The 19162-nt window shown below is 37.2% G+C and overlaps 1 protein-coding gene across 11 annotated transcripts in view; it reads right to left on the bottom strand.

Annotated features, from left to right (window-relative positions):
* Positions 1-3793: 3793 nt before the first annotated feature.
* The window catches only part of LRCH2 (leucine rich repeats and calponin homology domain containing 2), a 46655-nt gene continuing 31286 nt past the window's right edge, over positions 3794-19162 (bottom strand). For 3 of the 11 annotated variants that reach the window (XM_053955376.1, XM_053955381.1, XM_053955386.1), the window contains 8 exons: positions 18023-18157; positions 16036-16080; positions 15577-15636; positions 14454-14511; positions 13685-13797; positions 12390-12527; positions 12015-12092; positions 3794-10876 (listed from right to left, as the gene is read on the bottom strand). In XM_053955376.1, coding sequence (XP_053811351.1) covers positions 10757-10876; positions 12015-12092; positions 12390-12527; positions 13685-13797; positions 14454-14511; positions 15577-15636; positions 16036-16080; positions 18023-18157 — 747 coding nt within the window. In that variant the 3' untranslated portion in view covers positions 3794-10756. The remainder of the gene's footprint in view (positions 10877-12014; positions 12093-12389; positions 12528-13684; positions 13798-14453; positions 14512-15576; positions 15637-16035; positions 16081-18022; positions 18158-19162) is intronic. The other 8 variants (XM_053955379.1, XM_053955384.1, XM_053955383.1 and 5 more) reach the window with 6 other exon arrangements.

Here is a 19162-nt window from a genome sequence, read left to right as displayed (position 1 = left end):
CAAGTATTTATTTGTATAAACAAGCTGCAAAAGTGACAAACAGCAGAATGCTCTAGTTCTGGAGATCAGAGTGCAGGAGCAGTTCTCTGGCCAAAGTAAAGGGGCTTCACTGTCTGCAGGCAGAGCACAACCTGCACTCACAAGGGAACACAGGATTAAGTCAAGTTCCAATGTTGCCAAGCAGATGCAATCTGTCAGAAAGTGAAAAATAACTCATGTTTTTACCATTGTTGAGTAAACTATCAATTTAGACATGAATTTGTTGTGTTTTTTTTTAAAAAGACAATAACAAATTTAGTTTCAAAAATCTGTATTTACAGAAACTAGTTTACCCTTCTGTGCATAACCCTTTCTTGGTTTATGTCAAAGTCCAAGTGAGAAAAGCCAGATGGTGGCGAGATTTCTTTCCCCATCTGTATCTGTGGGAACAGAAGTGGTAAGATCTGCTCTGTTTTATAGATGTCTTCAAAGCATATTATAGCAATTCTGAGTTTGCTTTTAGTCAAAACAGAACTCCTTGCAATTTGTTGATATCTGAAAGGCCAAATAATTTTGCCAAAAAAAAAAAAAAAAAAAAAAAAAAGGAATGTACCCCAATCTGAGGATACATAAGTCCTGAAAGAATCAAGTATTTTTCCTAAATAAAATGTTTGGCATTTCAATTTATGCATCAAACACAACTCCTGAATTTGCAATGAAAGCGCTTTGAATTAAATATTAATGCAAGTTATCAAAAAGAGTCAGTCAGTGTGATAAAGCAGTCAGAAGCAGTCAGAAGCAGTCTGCATGATAAAGCTGTTTCTAAGCCAGTAGCAAAAGTAAAAATTGGGAATGGGAGTTTCAAAGTTCCCAATACACAAATAAGGCTTAATGATGCCATATACGGGCAATACACAAAAACTGACAATCAGAGCAAGCATGGCACTGCTAAGAGAAGGGCAGTAACACTGAGTAATAAATCTTGGTTCATTCAACGGGGGGGCCTATCTGCTACCTCTCTTTTGTAATCCTGTTGCATATACAGGAGGAAGAAAACTTTGAGAAATCCCCTATGATTTCATCAGAGAAAAAATATAGCCATCATTTAAACTAATATTCCTGGGAAATAGAAGTTTATGTTGCTTGAGCCAAAAAATACAAGATAATCACTGTCCTTACTGGAGAAAGAACAGAATGCGCTTACTATTTCAGTACATAGTGAAAAGTGCAAGTTAGACACATCACCCAATGGTTTGTGGAGGAGAAGAGCTTTCACATAAACATTATTTGGAACTGAATTCAATACTACTTATCTATTTCTAAATTATGCCCTTGAGAGTTTTCAGAGATAATCCTGCTTTCTTTTGATTCTGTTTCTTGAGGCCTGGAGAATACAGGGAGTGTGGGATGATTTGTCTTATTAAGAATTCTTCAGAAGTTCATGTGAAACAGAGATTTTTGGAGTTAAGTTAACAAAATGCATTAAGCATTTATAATTTAGCTTGTAGAGTTATGTGTTGAATTTTAACCTTTTACTTAAGAAACCTCTGCCTGGTACAAAGGGCATAGGAAAATGCAAATTTCTGAAGCTTCTTGCATAAAGAACAATACCAGAAGAGGCAAAGAACCCAGACAAAGAAGCTCCTCTGTCTCCAAGCCCATCAGGACTGACAGACGTACTCAGATAAGCACCAAAGGACCAAAAGCGCACGCGTAGAGAGGAAAAGTTCAAAAGTTCAATCATGAGGAAGAGTACAATCTTCAGCCTCAGGACCACCAAGAGACCCCCGTGAGACCACCACAGCAAACCAGGCGTGCCCAGAAGGGCGTGGACTCATTTAGCATGAGAGGCGAGGACAGGCGGGGCCAGGGGTTGAATGTGCATGAAAAAGTTGTGCAGTGTATTGCATATGGAACACCTTTGGGAATAAAGGTGTGGGTCAGAGTGAGGCTCGGGGCACAAGTTTTGGAGAGTTATCTCACCTGTGCCGGGCGCTGACATACTAACACTGACACTTCATAACTACCCCAGGGTGTGGAGTCTATCTATTTATTTCGCGTATCGTTTCACATGCACTTGGAAGCTTCTGCTAGGAAATACTGTGTTGGCTGTTGCTTTACCTTCTCTGAGAGCTGGAGATGTTGGAGATCAAAAGGGAGAGGATGAAATGAACAACACAGCATCAGCTCATGAATTTATACCTGTCTATCTGGAATGTCATATTCTTATTAACAAAAATTAACATTTACACTGAAGATATCAGTATTTCTCACTCAAGCTGCAAAAGGATTTCAGCCTCCACTAACTGTGGAGAAGAAAAAGGTCTGGAAATGCATTAGGAGAGAAAGTAACACACATCACTGGACTGCTGAAGAGTAGGAATTTTAGATCTGACAGTTTCATAGAAGATAAAAATGGTAGTAAGTCATTGTGTTGGTTTCAACAGGGACAGTATTAACTATCATCTTAGAATCATAGAACCATTAAGGTTGGAAAAGACTCCTGAGACCACTGAGTTCAATCATTAGCTCAGCACCACTGAGCTCACCATTAAACCCTTTACCCAGTGCCACATCCACACAGCTCTTGCCCACTTCCAGGTATAGTGATTCCACCACTGCCCTGGGCAGCCTGTTCAATGCCTGACCACCCTTTCAGAGAAGAAATTTTTCCTAATATTCAATCTAACCCTCCCCTGACACAACATGAGGCTATTTCCTCTCATCCTGTCACTTGTTACCTGGGGGAAGAGACCAACCTCTACCTGGCTCCACCCTCCCTTTAAGGAGCTATAGAAAGTGATAATGTCCCCCTTGAGCCTCCTTTTCTCCAGGCTGAACCCCTCCAGCTCCTTCAGCTGCTCCTCCTCAGATCTACACTTCATGGAGTTCAGCTCGGAACAGAGGCTTCTGCACGTGGTATCATTGCCCTCGAACATCTAAAAAGCCTTTTCATAAGAGGAAAGTTCTCTTCAGAGCTGAAAACTAAACAACAGACTCAGAATATTTCAACTTTAAACCCCTCATTGGTAACTGCAAAAAAAAGTTCCAGCTGCTGAGATGCTTTGGTAAAGGACTGGTGTTCCTTTCTTTAGAATACTGCTCCTCACTTTCTGCTTTACAGTCCCCATTGTGCCTCATCAGAAAACAAAGAGCAGCTGGGTGTGCGCAGGTGCAGAACAAGATCTCACAGGGAAAAAACATCTCTCAAAAGACAGTATTTATTTTCAATATTCAGGTCTAAGAATAAAATTGTCTATGTATTTAAATAATCTAAAAGAAATTAAGGTAAAATAAATTTGGTAATATACAACACTCTGTTAACCTACATTTGAATAACCCAACTTAACTACAGCTCCAAAACGTGGCAGTTCTGTTTCCCTAAGGCTGGATCAAGCAATTGATGACTGCAAACCAGACAGATTATCTGTGCTATTGCCAGAGCCAGCCCAGGGAATAGAAGGGAAACAGATTACCTCTCTCAGGAGGAATTTCTGTGCTGCTTTAAGGTTATCATTAGCAAGACTCAAAAATCTATGTTGTTCCAAATACATATGTGAGAAGATACTGGGTGGTTCTTACAGGAAAATGTGTAAATATATAAAGATTGCTACAAGTGAGGGCAACTTGATCCTTGTATATTCTCACCACTGTTGGTCAAAACCAAAATCCCAACATACTTCATATGTGGATGTGTCCTACATCCCTGAACCAGGAGTTAGCTTTCCATTTGTTTGTCAGAGGATGTATTTCCTGACATAACGAGGCAGGTCACTTATCTATCAAAATGACAACACAGACATTTGAGAGAACATACAACAAATTCTCATTATTTACTACAAATATATAAACTGAAATGAAATCAAGTTGAATAACTTGACTACATGAAAATTATGAAACAGTTTGTATTTTATACACAGCATATGTACACTGGTTTTGGAAATGTGGGGTTTATCCATGCAACTTTAATACAAAACACTATTTACAAAAAAAAAAAAAAAACAGTAAGAACATTTTTCAAAAGAAACATGTATGTTGGAAGCTCCGGCAATAATGGAAATCCTGAAAAAAGGCTTAATACAGTACAGTACAAGTAGACAATCTTCAGAAGTATGAAAGATGCACTTTACAAGAACATGAAATGCAAAATCAATTGAAATGCACTATCAAAAACTTTGCAAGTATATACACAATTTGAGCATCTATTTTTAATGATCACTCTCCTGCTGTGTCCTCAGAACTATTTTTGCCACATCCTGCACACATTTACACATTGACCATTTGGTTACATTGCATCTTCTGAGTTTTATAACCACAAATTACAAAATAAAATAACTGAATACCAGCTGAATGATAATTGTAAAGCAATCACATTTTCATTGTTCTAGACATTCCATAATAACAGAAAGTATTCACATTACTCCCAACATATTCCACCAACCCACCCTTTTTCACTACACCTGTGTGTGCTCCTCCTGGGAATCTCAGCTTTGCCTTGCTGCTGGTGCCACAGCCAAGAGCAGCTACAGCCAGGAACTCCCATGGCTGCAGGAATTTGCTTCAGGTATCACATCCCTACAGCACACACACCTGCATCAGCAGCTCCATGTGAAGAGCACAGTCCTGCACAGCTTCAGAATACAAATTAATACTGAACAGTTACTACAAGCTCCTGTGCCAGGTATGGCACAACCAAACCCTACACAAATATAGTCATTTTGGAAATATTTCACTGGCTCACTCATTTTTAAATTAAAGCAAAAAAGTATCCTTGTGGCATTTCCAAATATTCTCTATTTTACAATCTGCCTTCATAAAACTATGATGGAAAAAGTTGTTTGCCTTATTTCACTTAATTTTGAATGAAGTGAAGAAACGCTCCTTAGTGCCAAGAATGTACTTTAAATTACTAATTTTATGCAGTAACTGAGTTACAAAACTCTGGAGGGAAATTCTGGTCTCACTGAAGCCTTACAATCATAGACTTATTTAGGTTGGAAAAGACTTTAAATGGATCAAGTTCAACTGTTGAGTTTAGCACTGCCAAAATCACAATTTTTCCAAAACAATTAAATTGCTGACAGTCCGAGCTGTTCTTCTCCTTTAGAGTTTCCTAAGACACCAGAGTAAGCCATGGAAAGAAATTTTGGTTTTTGCTTGTTTTAAGATTAGGATTCTAAAATGTAAAAAACACTCTGAAAATTATTTTTTGAAAATGCAATTGGCTATATATAATTTGAACTACAAATGATAGGTTAGATGTCATTTTATGATAACTGGTATGCCTTCCCTATAACTGACCAAGCAGCTTGCAGAAATTTTGCTGAAAAATTTTGCCTCTCATGCTGAAAAAATAATGGTCAAACCCAATAAGGGACCAAACACTTCATATAACCACCATTTTAAGACAGTATGTTGCCAAAACTGTACTACGTGGAAATACTTAAAGACAAATCAAGCAAAAGGCATTTTATTATGTAACAAACACAGGAAGCCAGAACTGCTTCTGTGCAGTGGCAAGTTTAAACTAAAATTCAATTAATCATGTATACTCTATTTAAGCAGTGAAGATCAGCAGAATTCTTCTTCACAGGAAAAGAGAAAATTATCTTATTTTCCAAAACAAACCTGTACCATAACATATCTCATTAAGAACAGACAGTTCACCTGTCCCTCAGTCTGTACATCAATGACACATGACCCAGTGTGCAGCATATGGAACAAACCCAGCATTACTGTTTGCCTTCCTTCCTGGAAGTGCATGAGGGCCACATTAACCATTCAGAGCCACGGTGCAATTTGCATTCAGAAAAGGTCTGCAAGTTCCCGCAGCAAAAGTGTCCTCTGCCTCACTACATCACCCACTGCTGGGGAAAGTTAAATATTGCTGAGTATCTATTAGCAATTACTCTCAAATTATCACTTGGTGGTTTTGCTCAGATTGCAGCATCTCTTTAAGAGCAAGGAGGTGTTTTTGTCAGCAGCTGTCCCACACAGCCTCACTGGTACAAAGGCAGGGGATCACAAATGGCACATGCCAGGTCCCCTGCCCAGGGCTGGGCACGGGCAGTATCTCTGCACCATCAGCCACGCTTCCTGCAGCACTGGGACAGAGTTAACAAAATCAAATGGGCTCTTGGAACACAAAGATGGCAAATCCCTTGTTGTTCTAAGCTCTATTGAAAGCTCCACACAGTCCAGGATCCTTATCCCTCAGCTACAAAACACATCCTTCTTTACTGAGACTGAAGGCTTTTCCTGAAGTGATTCAATGTGAAATGAATTCAGAGCACTCTCTGCTTGGATAACTCTACTTTGCCTTTCCCATTGCTGGTCTTAATGACATTTTCTTAATTCCAAATTTTGTGTTGGGGTGGGTTTACTTACTTTTGCTTTTCAAGTAGAGATCCTCTAACAGAAACAGTTTAGCCTGATTTGGTATGGGAAGTGACATTTGATTTGCCAATACCAAACCACATCTCCTATCTGCAGAAGTGCTAAAAACTCCCAGAGGTTGCTTTCAGTTGAAATCCGTGTAATCAGCCTTTCAAATAAACACTTAAGGAATCAGCAAAAGGAAGAAGTGCCAGACCTTCGTCCTTCTCTCCTTCTCTTCAGTACCAACATGACATATGAAAGTTCCATATTAGTGAAAACAGATGTCTTCATTTTTGTTTGGATTTAGCTACAGATTTACATCAAAATCTGACGAGACTGCCACTAAATGATATGGTATTTGAAATGAAGTTTTTAGTGCAATAAAAACCTAATGGTTGTCATCACCTACAATTTCATTGAGGTAACAACACCTTCCCACCTCACTTCAATGTAATTTTTCCTACCATCTAAATACTGTTTGGCTTATCAGAAAATTTTTATTAAATGAATCCACATAACATTTTACAACTTCATTTAACTTACCAGAGGTCACTATTTTAGTCAAGAATCTGACACTAAAGTTTGCTAGTGTCAAACAAGTTTAAGCCATGTTTGCTACGGTCTTCAGCTCAGGTGCTCCACAAATAAAAAAGGCAAAAATCTACTGAAGTCAAGGGTAAAACTTGCCTTGACTTCAATAAAGCCTAGGATTAAAAAAAAAAAATCTTATTATTCATGTCAGTTGTTTATTGTTTCAAATCCATTCCTCCCTATTTTATGTTCATAGTTCTTGGTTAGATTTTGGAAATCCTGCAGATTAGGGGTCTGGATGGTTTCTGCATTCCCAGCAGTGCCCCAGTGAGCAATGCTGGAAAACAGATGAAAAGCATTTCTGAGATACTCTCTGGGAAGACACTACACTTCACAACGATTATTTTACTGTCACTGCTGTAAGACCTCACCATATCTGAGACATTATTGCTCAAGTGAAAGTTCAGTCACACGTAACATACTGCATCCAGTGACACAAAACACAGAAAACATACACGAGGCCAGAAGCCTTGCCACTATGCTGATCCACTCTATAATTTACAATTCATGCCACATTATTGCAAAGTTTACTAGGAAAAATTAATGCACCTTCCTAAAGCTTTTAATGTTGACTTTTCTTCATGTTGTAAGTGAAAACATAATGAGTGCAACAGGAACTGAGCAGGCCTCTGTTTTTACCTTCCCTATCAGCTGTACCAAGTACTAAACAAATCCTAAACAAAATGGAAGATGGGTATCTCAAACACTGGAAATGTTTGGAGCATGGATTCTGGAATCACAATGGTTCACCAGTGCCACTGGAACAATTCCTTTAAAAAATTCTAGAGGAAGAAGGGAAGTGGCCCAGAGTAAACAGCAACCTGAATGCACTAGATCTAAGAATGAACAAAAGTAAGTAAGATGCTGGGAATCAAAAGGGAAAGGGACAAGGAATACAGTATATGCAAATTCTTGTACAGAGAATACATAACTATCTTCACAGGCTACCTGGAAATGAAAACTTAAAATTCAAATCTTTTCAGTATCATTTTTGAAATTGCTGTTAAAGAAATCACAATGGGTACAAGCCAATGTTGGCAAGGCTTTAGATTATTATTAGTAGTAGTAAAAACAGTTAGATATGACAAAAAGATTCATCCGAGCACAGTGGGTCTTTTCTCAGACTGCTCCTAAGGGTACTTGAAAGCTTTAATCTGCTATGCTAAAAGGGAAGCCTTGGAAGACTCATGACTATCCTTCCCCATAAGCAAGAAGGCAGCCATAATAATTTCCAAGGAATGGCAAAGCACGACTGTTGGTAGCAAGGCTGTGGGGAAGAACTGCAGAGTACTAAAAAATATTAAAAAAAAAAAGTTTTTTTAGTAGATTTCAGTTTAAAATGAGTACATAAGTTTCATACCCAGTTTTCAACTTACTACGGAGTTTGAAAAACCCCTAAGTAGTCAGCAGCTGCCATGCTACATCAAGGGAATTCTTAATGTTTACACTGTGATGTTACTTAATAAAATTAGTTCAAGAAGGAAAAATGTTACCTTAAGATCAGAAAATGTTTTTAAATACGACAATGAAATAACAGTGAAGATCAGTTTTCAGATAAGAAAGTGACAATTTATAGTTAGCACTTCCATGGCTAACACTGAACTAGAACTTTGCTCTGGTAGTAGCAACAACAGTGAAATGAAAGACAAGGACTTATTCTTTTTGAGTGTCTGGGTTTTTTAAATTAGCAGGCTAGTATTTTGATAAGTGAATTATAAATTTTTCATTAGTTTTTGCATGACTTTTCAGACAGCGCCATTAATGAAAATAGAGACTGAAGTTGCTAAAATAACCATTAGAAGAGATACAAGAACCAATTAGAGATAGATTTGAAATACGATATTTCAAATGTCAAAGCAATACAGTTTCTTTAAACACATATTTATCTAACCTAAGATTTATATCTAGGACTTTGCAAATTAATTTATACACCAGCCTCTCCATAAGCTGTGTTTTAAGACAACACTATATGAATAATAGTGGATTTTAACTATTACATGTACACAAACTTATTTCAATGGATTTTAAAATAAGTGGTATTTTTAAACTTATCATCAGAAAAGTTATTTTTCCTGCAAAAAACTTTTTCCTAAAGGCAAAAAGTTATTTTGCCTTTAAGGACTACAGTAGAAGGAACAGACAACACTCTTCCCCCATTCTTTGATGAATTATCTTACATAGGGTCTTGGTCAATTGGAAAGAACATAATCAAGTATTGACACATGCCTGGCAAACATATCCCTCAACTGAAAATAACTTAGCCTGAAATAAAAAATCTGTGGCAGTCAAAACATTTTTTAATTGAGCTACCTACTCATGAAGAACAAACTAATACAAACAGATCTACTACCAAAATTAAGAAATTATTTGCAACTTGTTTAGAGAAGAATTCAACTGTATATGGTTCCAAAATGATCTCAACACACCAAGAATTTGTTCAGAAGCAAACAAATACATGAACTCAGAAATTTCAAAAGAACACTACAGTGGAAATGTTTCATTTTCACATTTATCCATCCATCCAATTTCTCAGCACAGTGACATTTGTACAAACTGACCTGTGTGCTAATGCCACACTCGTAAATTACACAATAAACACTGCAAACACTAAAAAAAGATAAACACTGATACTTCCCAGCTAAATTATGGATATACCTGTTGTAAAAATGTCATGTGAGATCAGGAGCAATTTTACATAAAATCCTGAACATCACAGTGTAAACCTGAGATTTTGGCAGTTTTATCAAAATGTCCGAAATTACTCTGTATGCATCACTAGTCCTCCTGTCTTATTCATCATGTGTATTTGCTTGTCCCAAACAAAGAAAAGTAGACAACTTTGTTTTTGTCCAACAATACAATAAACCAAAAGTAATTAGGTATTATCAAATTAAATATCATAAATAAAAAGTATTTACAGTGTTTTCTAATTATTAGACAACAATTAAATTGTGCAACAAACTTAAAACATCCAACATCAAAAATGTGAAGTATTACTTAAATCTTCACATACTGATTTTACAAAAAAACTATTAAAATATTTAAAAATTTCTATTTTATCTATTTTAAACAAAGAAACTTCAAAAATGTTTAAGACTATTAAGAGTTATCAATTACACAGGCACTTCACAGGTAAACAATCTACAGTACAACTGAAAAAAAATATTTGGCACCAACCTAGAAGACTGGGAAAACTCAATAAGCTGTGTCCTTTTCTCACTGTATCCTGTTCTGTGTAATCACCAGACACTCAGACTCAATACTGGCAATGTTAGAAGTGCGTAAGTTACAATCAGGAGTGCAAAAAACAAAGAACGCAAATATTAAGCTTTCAGAGAGTGAAAGGGGATTACAAGTGATCAGTTGCTCACATATTTACCATCATACCATCGCTACATTTATGACATCTTTAAATCAATGATTGACTCGAAAAATTAAAGTGACAGGGGGTGTGCTTTGTACTTTCAAAAGTAATTTAAACAACATTTTCAATGTAAAAAAGGAATCCAGCATTTAACACTGAGATGTTAAATGGTAGCTTTTAACATAACTAGAAAGAGAACCTGATGCTACCACATTCTCTTTATACATCCAATTACAAAAGAGGAAAAAAAAATAATAGTTATGTTCTTTTAACTGTGAACTGACTCCAATGTTTTCACACACAGCTCCAAAGTAAGGCTCTCTATAGCATCTGGACAGGTTTTAGTTTTTGATGGCTTGGGTGTTCCCGTGTAGGAGGCTGAAGTGCCTCAGAGCAATCTATAACAGAGCAAATGGGAAGCTGTCTAGTTGCCAAGAAGCTGTGTCACATGGAAGAAAGCTGAGATACTTTCAATGCAGGCAACTCAAGCAGAGCTTGAACTGTGAGGCCAACCTTCACCAGACCCCTTTCCTCCAGAATGTGATGAGGTAAGCAAAGTCTCTCCTGCAAAAGAACACAGGACATTTAACCAGTTCCATGCCTTTGTCCCCAGGGCAGGTAACAAACACATCCTCTGAAGCCACACACACCTCAGGAAGACACTTGCAGAGAAAACACCTTTGGCCTTAGATGTCCCTGTGGTTCTCTACAGCAACAGAATGCGCAGAAACTTGTTATAGTTACAATCTCTTTGAAGTGTTAAACTATGAGAATGTCAGAAGACACATAAAAGACTGCTAAATTCTTAAAGTAAAGGACTTTCTTTTCATAAGCAGAGTCAGAAAAACAAGCTGGTGGGTGCTGTTGGCTCAGTCGCCTTCTTCTCCCTTTCCCTTGTTTTGCCATCTTATTAACAATCTTTCCCTTGGGATAACTTAGAAGTGCTGATAGACTCAGTAATGAACCATTCTCCAAGAAAGTCATCAATCTCAAAATTCAGCACAAGCTGGACAATCTTTCCAACTGTCAGCTGGTGTTACAAGTAATTCACAAGGTAAATCTCAGCACCTCTAGCTTCTGAATGGCCTGTGGCTCCACATGAGACAGAAGCTATGGCAGAGCAGTAAACCAGCTTCCAAATCTATCAACTAATTTTCTTCTTGCACTAAAGAAGAGCAAGGGAATTTTTTGTGTCATAATCTGCAGGAAATTACTTAATTTTTAAGTTTTTTCCTCCTCAAAAAAGGAGGTAAGAGGATACACTTGGGCAACAGAAGCACAAGTAATGGGCTGCAACTACAGCCATGCTAAAAAGACAGCCAATCATTCAGGCTACAGACTTCTGTAAGTGTAGGATATTTCCTAGGCAGACTGAATTGATGTCATAATTAGTTACTAAACTCAAGACTTTCAAGTAATAAAACATTACCCTCTCAAGTCCATTCTTTTGTTTAGATGACAATATACATTACAAGGAGGTCAGTGTAAGTTTTACTATTAAGAACTGACTAGAAACCCATAAAGTAGCTTCCTCAAGTCCACCCCATAAACCTGGAATGGAATTTCTCTTCAGACCATAAAGTTCTCTGGTCAGTGTCATAATCACTATTGCTCCCTAAATAAAGATCCCCTAACCCCTCAAACTCAGTATTTGCTGACATTTTCTGTGGTTATTAATAAATCAATAAAGCAATTAGTGTACCTGTGGAACGCCCAATTTTTTACAAGCATCAAGAAAGTTTTCAACATTTCTTCGGCACTTTGCCATGCTGAGTTTAGGCTGTGAAGACAGGATATTAGATCTTCATCAGACATTCATGAAGGAGTCTGAATTTCTGATGTAAATTCACTAACAGTTACTAAAACACAACACACATTCTATGAAGACTCAGTATGAAGAAAATAGCTCTTAAACTGAACTTCTGAGCCTCATTTAATGCTTCTTCCATGAAAAACCAAAGTGAGTAATGTAGCAAATCAATGCGGTAAACATGACTTACAATGTTTAATATAGAAATTCAAAAGCTTCTTTTCATGTAAGATGTACCAAAAATGAGATAAATTATTTATGCCTTACCACTGCTGGCGATGGGACGTGAATGCTGGCAACAGAACGTGGCCTTATGTGATTGGCTAAATGGCAAAGAACCACCCCATCCATCAACGCTGCTCCGATGTCATCTGGCAAAATTACCTTCAACCTGGATTCAAGATTCTAGGAAAAAGGCCAGAAGTAAGTTACTCTCAACATTAGCTAGTTTTTCATTTTAAGAGCAGGGTATTTTAAAGCACGTAGATGTTTAATCCTTTTAAACATTTTAATAATAAAGTGAAATAAACAGAATAAATTTATGCTTAACTCAGTATAAACATCCTTTTCTCCTTATAGGCCCTGTGTTTCTTTTGTTTGTATTGTTGGGTTTTTCTTGCGCTTTGTTATTTTCTGGGGTTTTTTTAAATGACACAACAACATACATTGAGAAATGTCTTTTCTGCCAACAATGACCAGAATACACACCTCTCAAGCCCATACAACAAACTCACTGCTCATAACGGGCAAGCACAAAACTTAAGGACAGAAGTGTTATGCTGAATATGTGATCAGTGCTTAGTGGGCAGAATCTGCAAGTTGAAACCACACAGGACTTTATGAGAAGGAGGAAAATAAAAAGAAGGGAACACAAATGTGGGAAAGGCTATTTCACTTGTACAGATAAAAGTTAAGCTGGAGTGGCCAAGGGCCCACTCTTGTGTTGCAAAACAGAGAAGGCAAACAATGGTTTTTCCCACCCCAACAAGAAGACTTCACTGCTCAGGAAGTGAATCAGACAAACAAACACCCTTCATAGAAGGCACACCACAAATCAACACTGCCCTGAAAAGCAAAGCAGCTATGATTTAGTTAACTCTAACTGCTAAAAACCTTGAAAACAGAACTAGACAAAAACCAATTTACTGGAAATCCAAAATGTAGATCCCATTCAGGATCATGAAATTTGTAGCAACTTTCTACACTCAAAAAGCATTTGGCCATTTAGAAAACAATCATTTTTCTTCAGATCTCAGGTCAAACAATAGCAAACACAAGCAGATTAATTAACTCCCTAGAAAATTTAAAACCTCCGAAAAAAAATTCATTTCACTTTGTTTTTTAGAAAGAAAACAACCCCAACAAATTCCCAGTCAGTATTCTGGTTGGACCCAAACAAGTACCAGTGAAGCCTGTTACATGAAATTCCTTAGGAAGAAATACCACTACAGGGATGCCCTTGTACAACTGCAACAACTTGGAGGCCTTTAAAATTAAGATTTAAATTGTGGAACAGAGCAAACCAAATGCACTGCACCCATATAGTATATGATGGTACCTACACTGCGAAGCTGTCTGATTTGTTCCCTTTCTTCCCTTAAATGCTCCATTTTCCTCCTCATAGTAAACCCAGGATCCACTGCACCGTAGTCCTGGCGTGAGGCACGGCTGAAAGCTGTCAAACATGAGGAAAGTCAGTCAGAAATCAGATTGAAAACATTCAAAAACTGAAGATCTATAACTGAGGATAAAAACAGGAAAAAAAAATGCAGAACTTTTAAGAACAAATATATTTAAGCATCCTGCTAGACAAGATGCTGCCTATGAAACATCTTTCAAATAAAATGCAGAGATCATCTTACTCAAGTGTAAATGGATAATTAGAAAACATGGAGACTGAACTGGCTTCAATAATGAAATATCAATATGGAACATACAACTCCATCTGCACGTCTTCAAGAATATCAGTCTAGCTTTGAAAGTATTTGCATTGTGTTTTACTTTTAATCAAGTATAAAGCCTTTAAGCCATCAAACCTCAAGAACAATTGTGTACTGTTTCCCTGTTCTTTGACAATGACTAAGTATGCACAAAATAAAGAAGTGGGGAAAATAGCTAAAAGAAAACAACTCCCTAAAAACCCCCAAACAAATCACTCTACAACTTGAGGAGCTTCCAATTATTTGTTTGTCAAAGCAGCTGTCTGTGCCTTTCCCAGTACTCTGCAGTGATAAGTAAATTGAGTGAACTGCTGTACTGTGACATCTGTTATGCTTACTGCCTCTTGCAGCCTGGCAAATAAACACACTGTGTTAGAGAACAGCAGCTTACCTGATCTTGGTTTGAGACCAAATGGACCATGAGTGTTACTATCTGTCCTTTCATAATCCTGTTAAAAGAGATAAAGTCAGTTTTCTTCCACTCATTAAAAGAAGTAACTTTTGTTCCCATCAAGATACTGTTTAAGTTATTCTGCCTAAGGAGAGTCCTTCTGCTTAACTGTAAAAGTCTTTTGAGGAGGACAATATAAAATAAATTGAATGAACGTAACCTTACTACATATAGATAAAACTGTCATCATGAGAAAGAAAAGCAGCACCAGATTATCTAAAATGTATTGCAAAATATTTCAAACTACTGCAAACCATTCTGTGAACAGAGTTTAAGCCAGCTGTAAGCCAATGCAAATGCAAATATTCTTCCAATGTTTAGCATCAAAACATTTCTTAAGAAATATCTACTTCCAACTATGAAGACAAGATTTTTCTCATTTCACCATCTGAAAAGAGAAATGCACTCAGTATCTTGCTATGTACAAGAAATATCCTTGTTTCATTCCAGTGTATTCTAGGAGATGTTTTAATTCTTCTCTCTCAGACTGCTTACTGATATGAGGTAGAAATGTTAATAATATTTGCTTTATTTTGAACTAAGCAGTGCAGTGCTCTCACAGTGAGACTTCAGGCACAGCCACCCCTGAATGAAGCTGGAAGGCTGCACCACAAAGGTGACACCCAGGATTGAGAAGGATGAAACTCCTCGAGAAGTGTCATCACTTTTGGGTTCCTGGTGATGTATAAAGAACTAAATCATAAAATTCAAATCTTCTCAGTGACTATGTGCCCTGAAGAGCAGTCGTCCTTAGGAAGGCCTATCAAATATGGCAAATTTGATTTTTGTTTCATTAGTATTTTCATTGGGAAAGATAATGGAGACAAAGCAATGCACCTTTCCTCACACCAGTCAAAAAGAAGACCTCTAGGGGAGACCAGGGTTGCAAAGGTAAAACAAGTTGTAATACCTGTCTCTAGTTTCTATCTCTTTTTGAATTTTTATTATGATGAAATATTTCTAATTGTAATTTCAAAGGAAACTAACAGCTTAGTATCTGAATGAAAACCCGGTGACAGCAATGAACACAAAGAAATGTTTGTTGAATGAAGAACAAACCCACAATTTGTACCTCGGATGACACAGGAGACTGTGGGGACACATTAATATTATCACTGTCTTGCTAAAAAGAAATCAAAGAGATGAAATTATAAAAATTAAAATGATGCTTTAACAAGAAATATGAAATTATTAAATCCATGAGACATGTAACATTTGTCAATTATGCTACAAACTGGCAGCAACTAAATTTAAAAGATGTAAGGCAAGGAACCACTATTCGCTGTTTATATCAAATATTAGTTTTACATCACCTCTGCTTGATAGGTGGATTAATTTTGCTATTACCAAAGCAAGCAAACATCCTACTGTTTCCTAGCAGGCAATCACAATCTTTTTTTTTTCTAATAAAGGAGTGTAATAGTTATTTCTGCTATGGCTTTGGAATGCAAAGTTAATTTGTTCAAAAAAGACATGAGAATAAATTTATTTCTTAATATTTCACACAACTACTACATCTCACCTCATCATTTTCATTTCCACTTGAACTCTTTCTGGAAGACTTATACTGCAAAACACACACAATTATTAATTTAAAATGAAAGCATGGTTTTCATTTGAACTAAAAGGCTTGCTTTCACTCAGATGTTACTTATTACTAATGAAGCTGCTGGGAAAAAAATCATGTTACAGAAACAAAGGAACAAAAAGAAACAAACCAGAAAAGAACATGACATTTCTAGGCTAGACAAGACCTTCATTAGTTGAAGAGGTAAGTGCATTTTAAAACTAAACAATTTTATAAGGTAAACTCCGCACGTGACAGCTGATCCAAGTGAAAAGATCTTAACAATTGCTAACACGAAGCATTATTTCTTAGAAAAAATCATGCAACCTGTGAAAGCTGCTTTTGTAATATGTTTTATGTGACTAAGATTGCTTACACTTCAGGAGATTGACTTGACATTGCAAAAAATTAAATTAAAAAATATTAAGGTTGCCTTTAAAACTTTGAAGTCAGATCACATCCTTTTATGTATTTAAGACAATGTTTTACCCACATGTCTTTCTGATTTGTTGTATGTTGCCTTCATCACTGCCCCACTTCCATGATTATGCAGAAAGTGGAGAAAATTAAGGAGGAATTGAAAGAAAAATTTACAAAAGTGGTATTTAAAAAAATAAATGTATTTCATTGTCTACAGATCAAGCGTACTAAAAAGTAGAGAAGCCCCACGCAAATCAAATCAAAAATATCATCACTACAAAAGTCTAAGTTTGTGGGGTCTATGTGGCCAGGCTACTCCTCTTCACGATGTGACACAAATGCAGGCTAAGCAAGAGACAACTGTATTGTCACTGATTTCTCACAACTGCACTGGTGCCTATTTTTTTTTCCCAGTTTGCCATGGCAAACAGGCTGTTTCTGTGGCTTCTTGCCTTGGTTTTGCAAATGAAACTATGAAACAGTGTCATTTGTTACTGGTACAGGCTGTTTAATTCACTTAGGAGACCCATCTAGAGCTGTATGTAATGTGATTTCAGGCATCTGCTTCCATCACAGAGTTCACAACTGACTGGTCAGTTATGAGGAACCACTTCTGTATTGGTTGCATAGCTCTTTAACCAGCCAAACAACTGAATTCTGTTTTACTGAGAAGTTTCTCTCTCTCTCTCTCTCTTCTTAAATGCCACAGCAAAAAATTAATTTCAGGATGAAAACCCTGAAAAGAAGATTCAAATCCATAATCCCTTCAGGAAAAAAAAAAGCTTCTGTAATCACAACAATATATCTGAGATGTATGGCATGCTCTGTTCTCCCAAGAATTTAATTTCTTTGAAGTTCCCTGGCATTTCACAAAGATGTTTGATGGCAAAGACCCAAGAAACTAATTTCTTAAGTGACAATTTTAATTCTAATTCAACCTAGCACTGCTCAGAGCTCTCCTATTTTCCTACTTAGCCCAAAACAAATGTTACCCAATGCTGCTAGAGCTTCCCCTCTGTTCTGCAGAAAGCAGACACTGGCACCTGCTGACTGAGGGTGCACACTACAGCATCAAGGGAACACTGAAAATATTCCTTCTGAAAAGAAAACTAATGCCATGAGACCAAAAGGGTGTACATCATTCCTAGAACCATGCTGAAAAAAAAAAAAGGCAATGTATCTTTTCTTTGCACTAAAAATAAGTACATAAATAGCTAAATAAAAATCCCTCCAAATAGATGGTGAAGGACCAATGACAAGATTAGTTTTTGTTTTTGCCAGAAAACAACAATTAATTACTTTCTTTTATTTGAAGGATAAACAAAATCTTTTATCAATTTTTTCCTGTTGATTTTCCTGCACTCTCAAATTATCCAAAATACATACATATAACTATTAATCAAAAGAGGAAAATAAAAAATTATATGTTACATGCAAATTTAAAAGCATCAGAACCTTTGAGTATCTATCTTTACTTAGTTTTATAGTTTCTTCTACTCTCATTAAAAGAAATGTCACTTACCCTCACTCCCCCCATTACCTTGAAATACTCTTTTCTAATTTGTTTACTTCTCCTTCTCTCTTCATTCTGCCAGATTACTGGCTGTGTTTCTGGCCAGTGCTGCTCATCCACTGAATCCTTCTGGTTTTCCAGTGGCTATAATAGTCAGAAATATTTTAATGTAAAATGTAAACATCCCTCTTGTGTATAAGCACAAATTAGTATGAACTACAACGGTTAATTGTTTGCCTGCCTCAATCTAGCTTTATGACCTGAAAGTTGTCATGGATTGGTGCTGGCGCAATGCCAGTACACCCTGAAAATATATTTTTCTCAAATGAGCGCTGTGAGATGCGACCATAAACAGAGCAGAGCAGGCTCGAGCTTAGAAATAAAGAAAAAAAAACGTTATTAACCTACACTATGGTAAAAGGAATACACAGGAAAATGTGGTAGTGGGATTTTGAAGTTTATTTGCTTAATAAATAGTTTAAAATATTGTAATGGTTTGTCCCTATTCACCCCTGTTCAGTTTTCCTAATAGTCTCTCCCCAAAGTTGTTCTCCACCTGTTTTCCCATTTTTCCCCATGTTAGTCATGGTATATACCTCCCTTATCTCTAGATCCTTCCCCGTCCATTTTCCAAATCCTGCCCCTGCAGCTTGTCTGTCATTATTTGCTACACCCATTTATCTAGAAGCTTCGTTGTCAGTTATGATATTTCCTTTCACTCATTGGCATATTAAGCATGCACTCTCCCCTTCTCCTTCCCTATTGGTTTTACGTTTACATATATCCACCCCATACTCCTCCTATCTAGCCCTTGATTTGTTGTTAGGCTGTCTCCCCCCTTGGGGACAGCTCCTCTTTAAAAGTTGCCATTTTTCTCTACTTCACGTCTTTTTGCCTCTGCCTTTCCTTCAAGTTGTTACACTGTGTCACCTGTTCTGCTCCCTGCGCCGGGAGAAATAAAGACTGCTCACAGACGCAAGCAAGGGTCCTTCCCTTTTTCCTTTGCCTCGATCCTTCGAAATGGGTCCACTCTTATTGGCTGCTGCTGTCGGTAAGGGACCACAGCCTGCGGCCGAACCGCTGCTCTCTCTGTGCCTGCCCGTGGCTGAGGCGGGGAGCGGCCGCTCGTGGCGCACGCCTAGGGGAGAG

This window comes from Vidua chalybeata, chromosome 14 (genome assembly GCF_026979565.1).
Source record: "Vidua chalybeata isolate OUT-0048 chromosome 14, bVidCha1 merged haplotype, whole genome shotgun sequence".
Lineage (NCBI taxonomy): Eukaryota > Metazoa > Chordata > Aves > Passeriformes > Viduidae > Vidua > Vidua chalybeata.
This window is presented reverse-complemented; position numbering and strand designations above follow the sequence as displayed.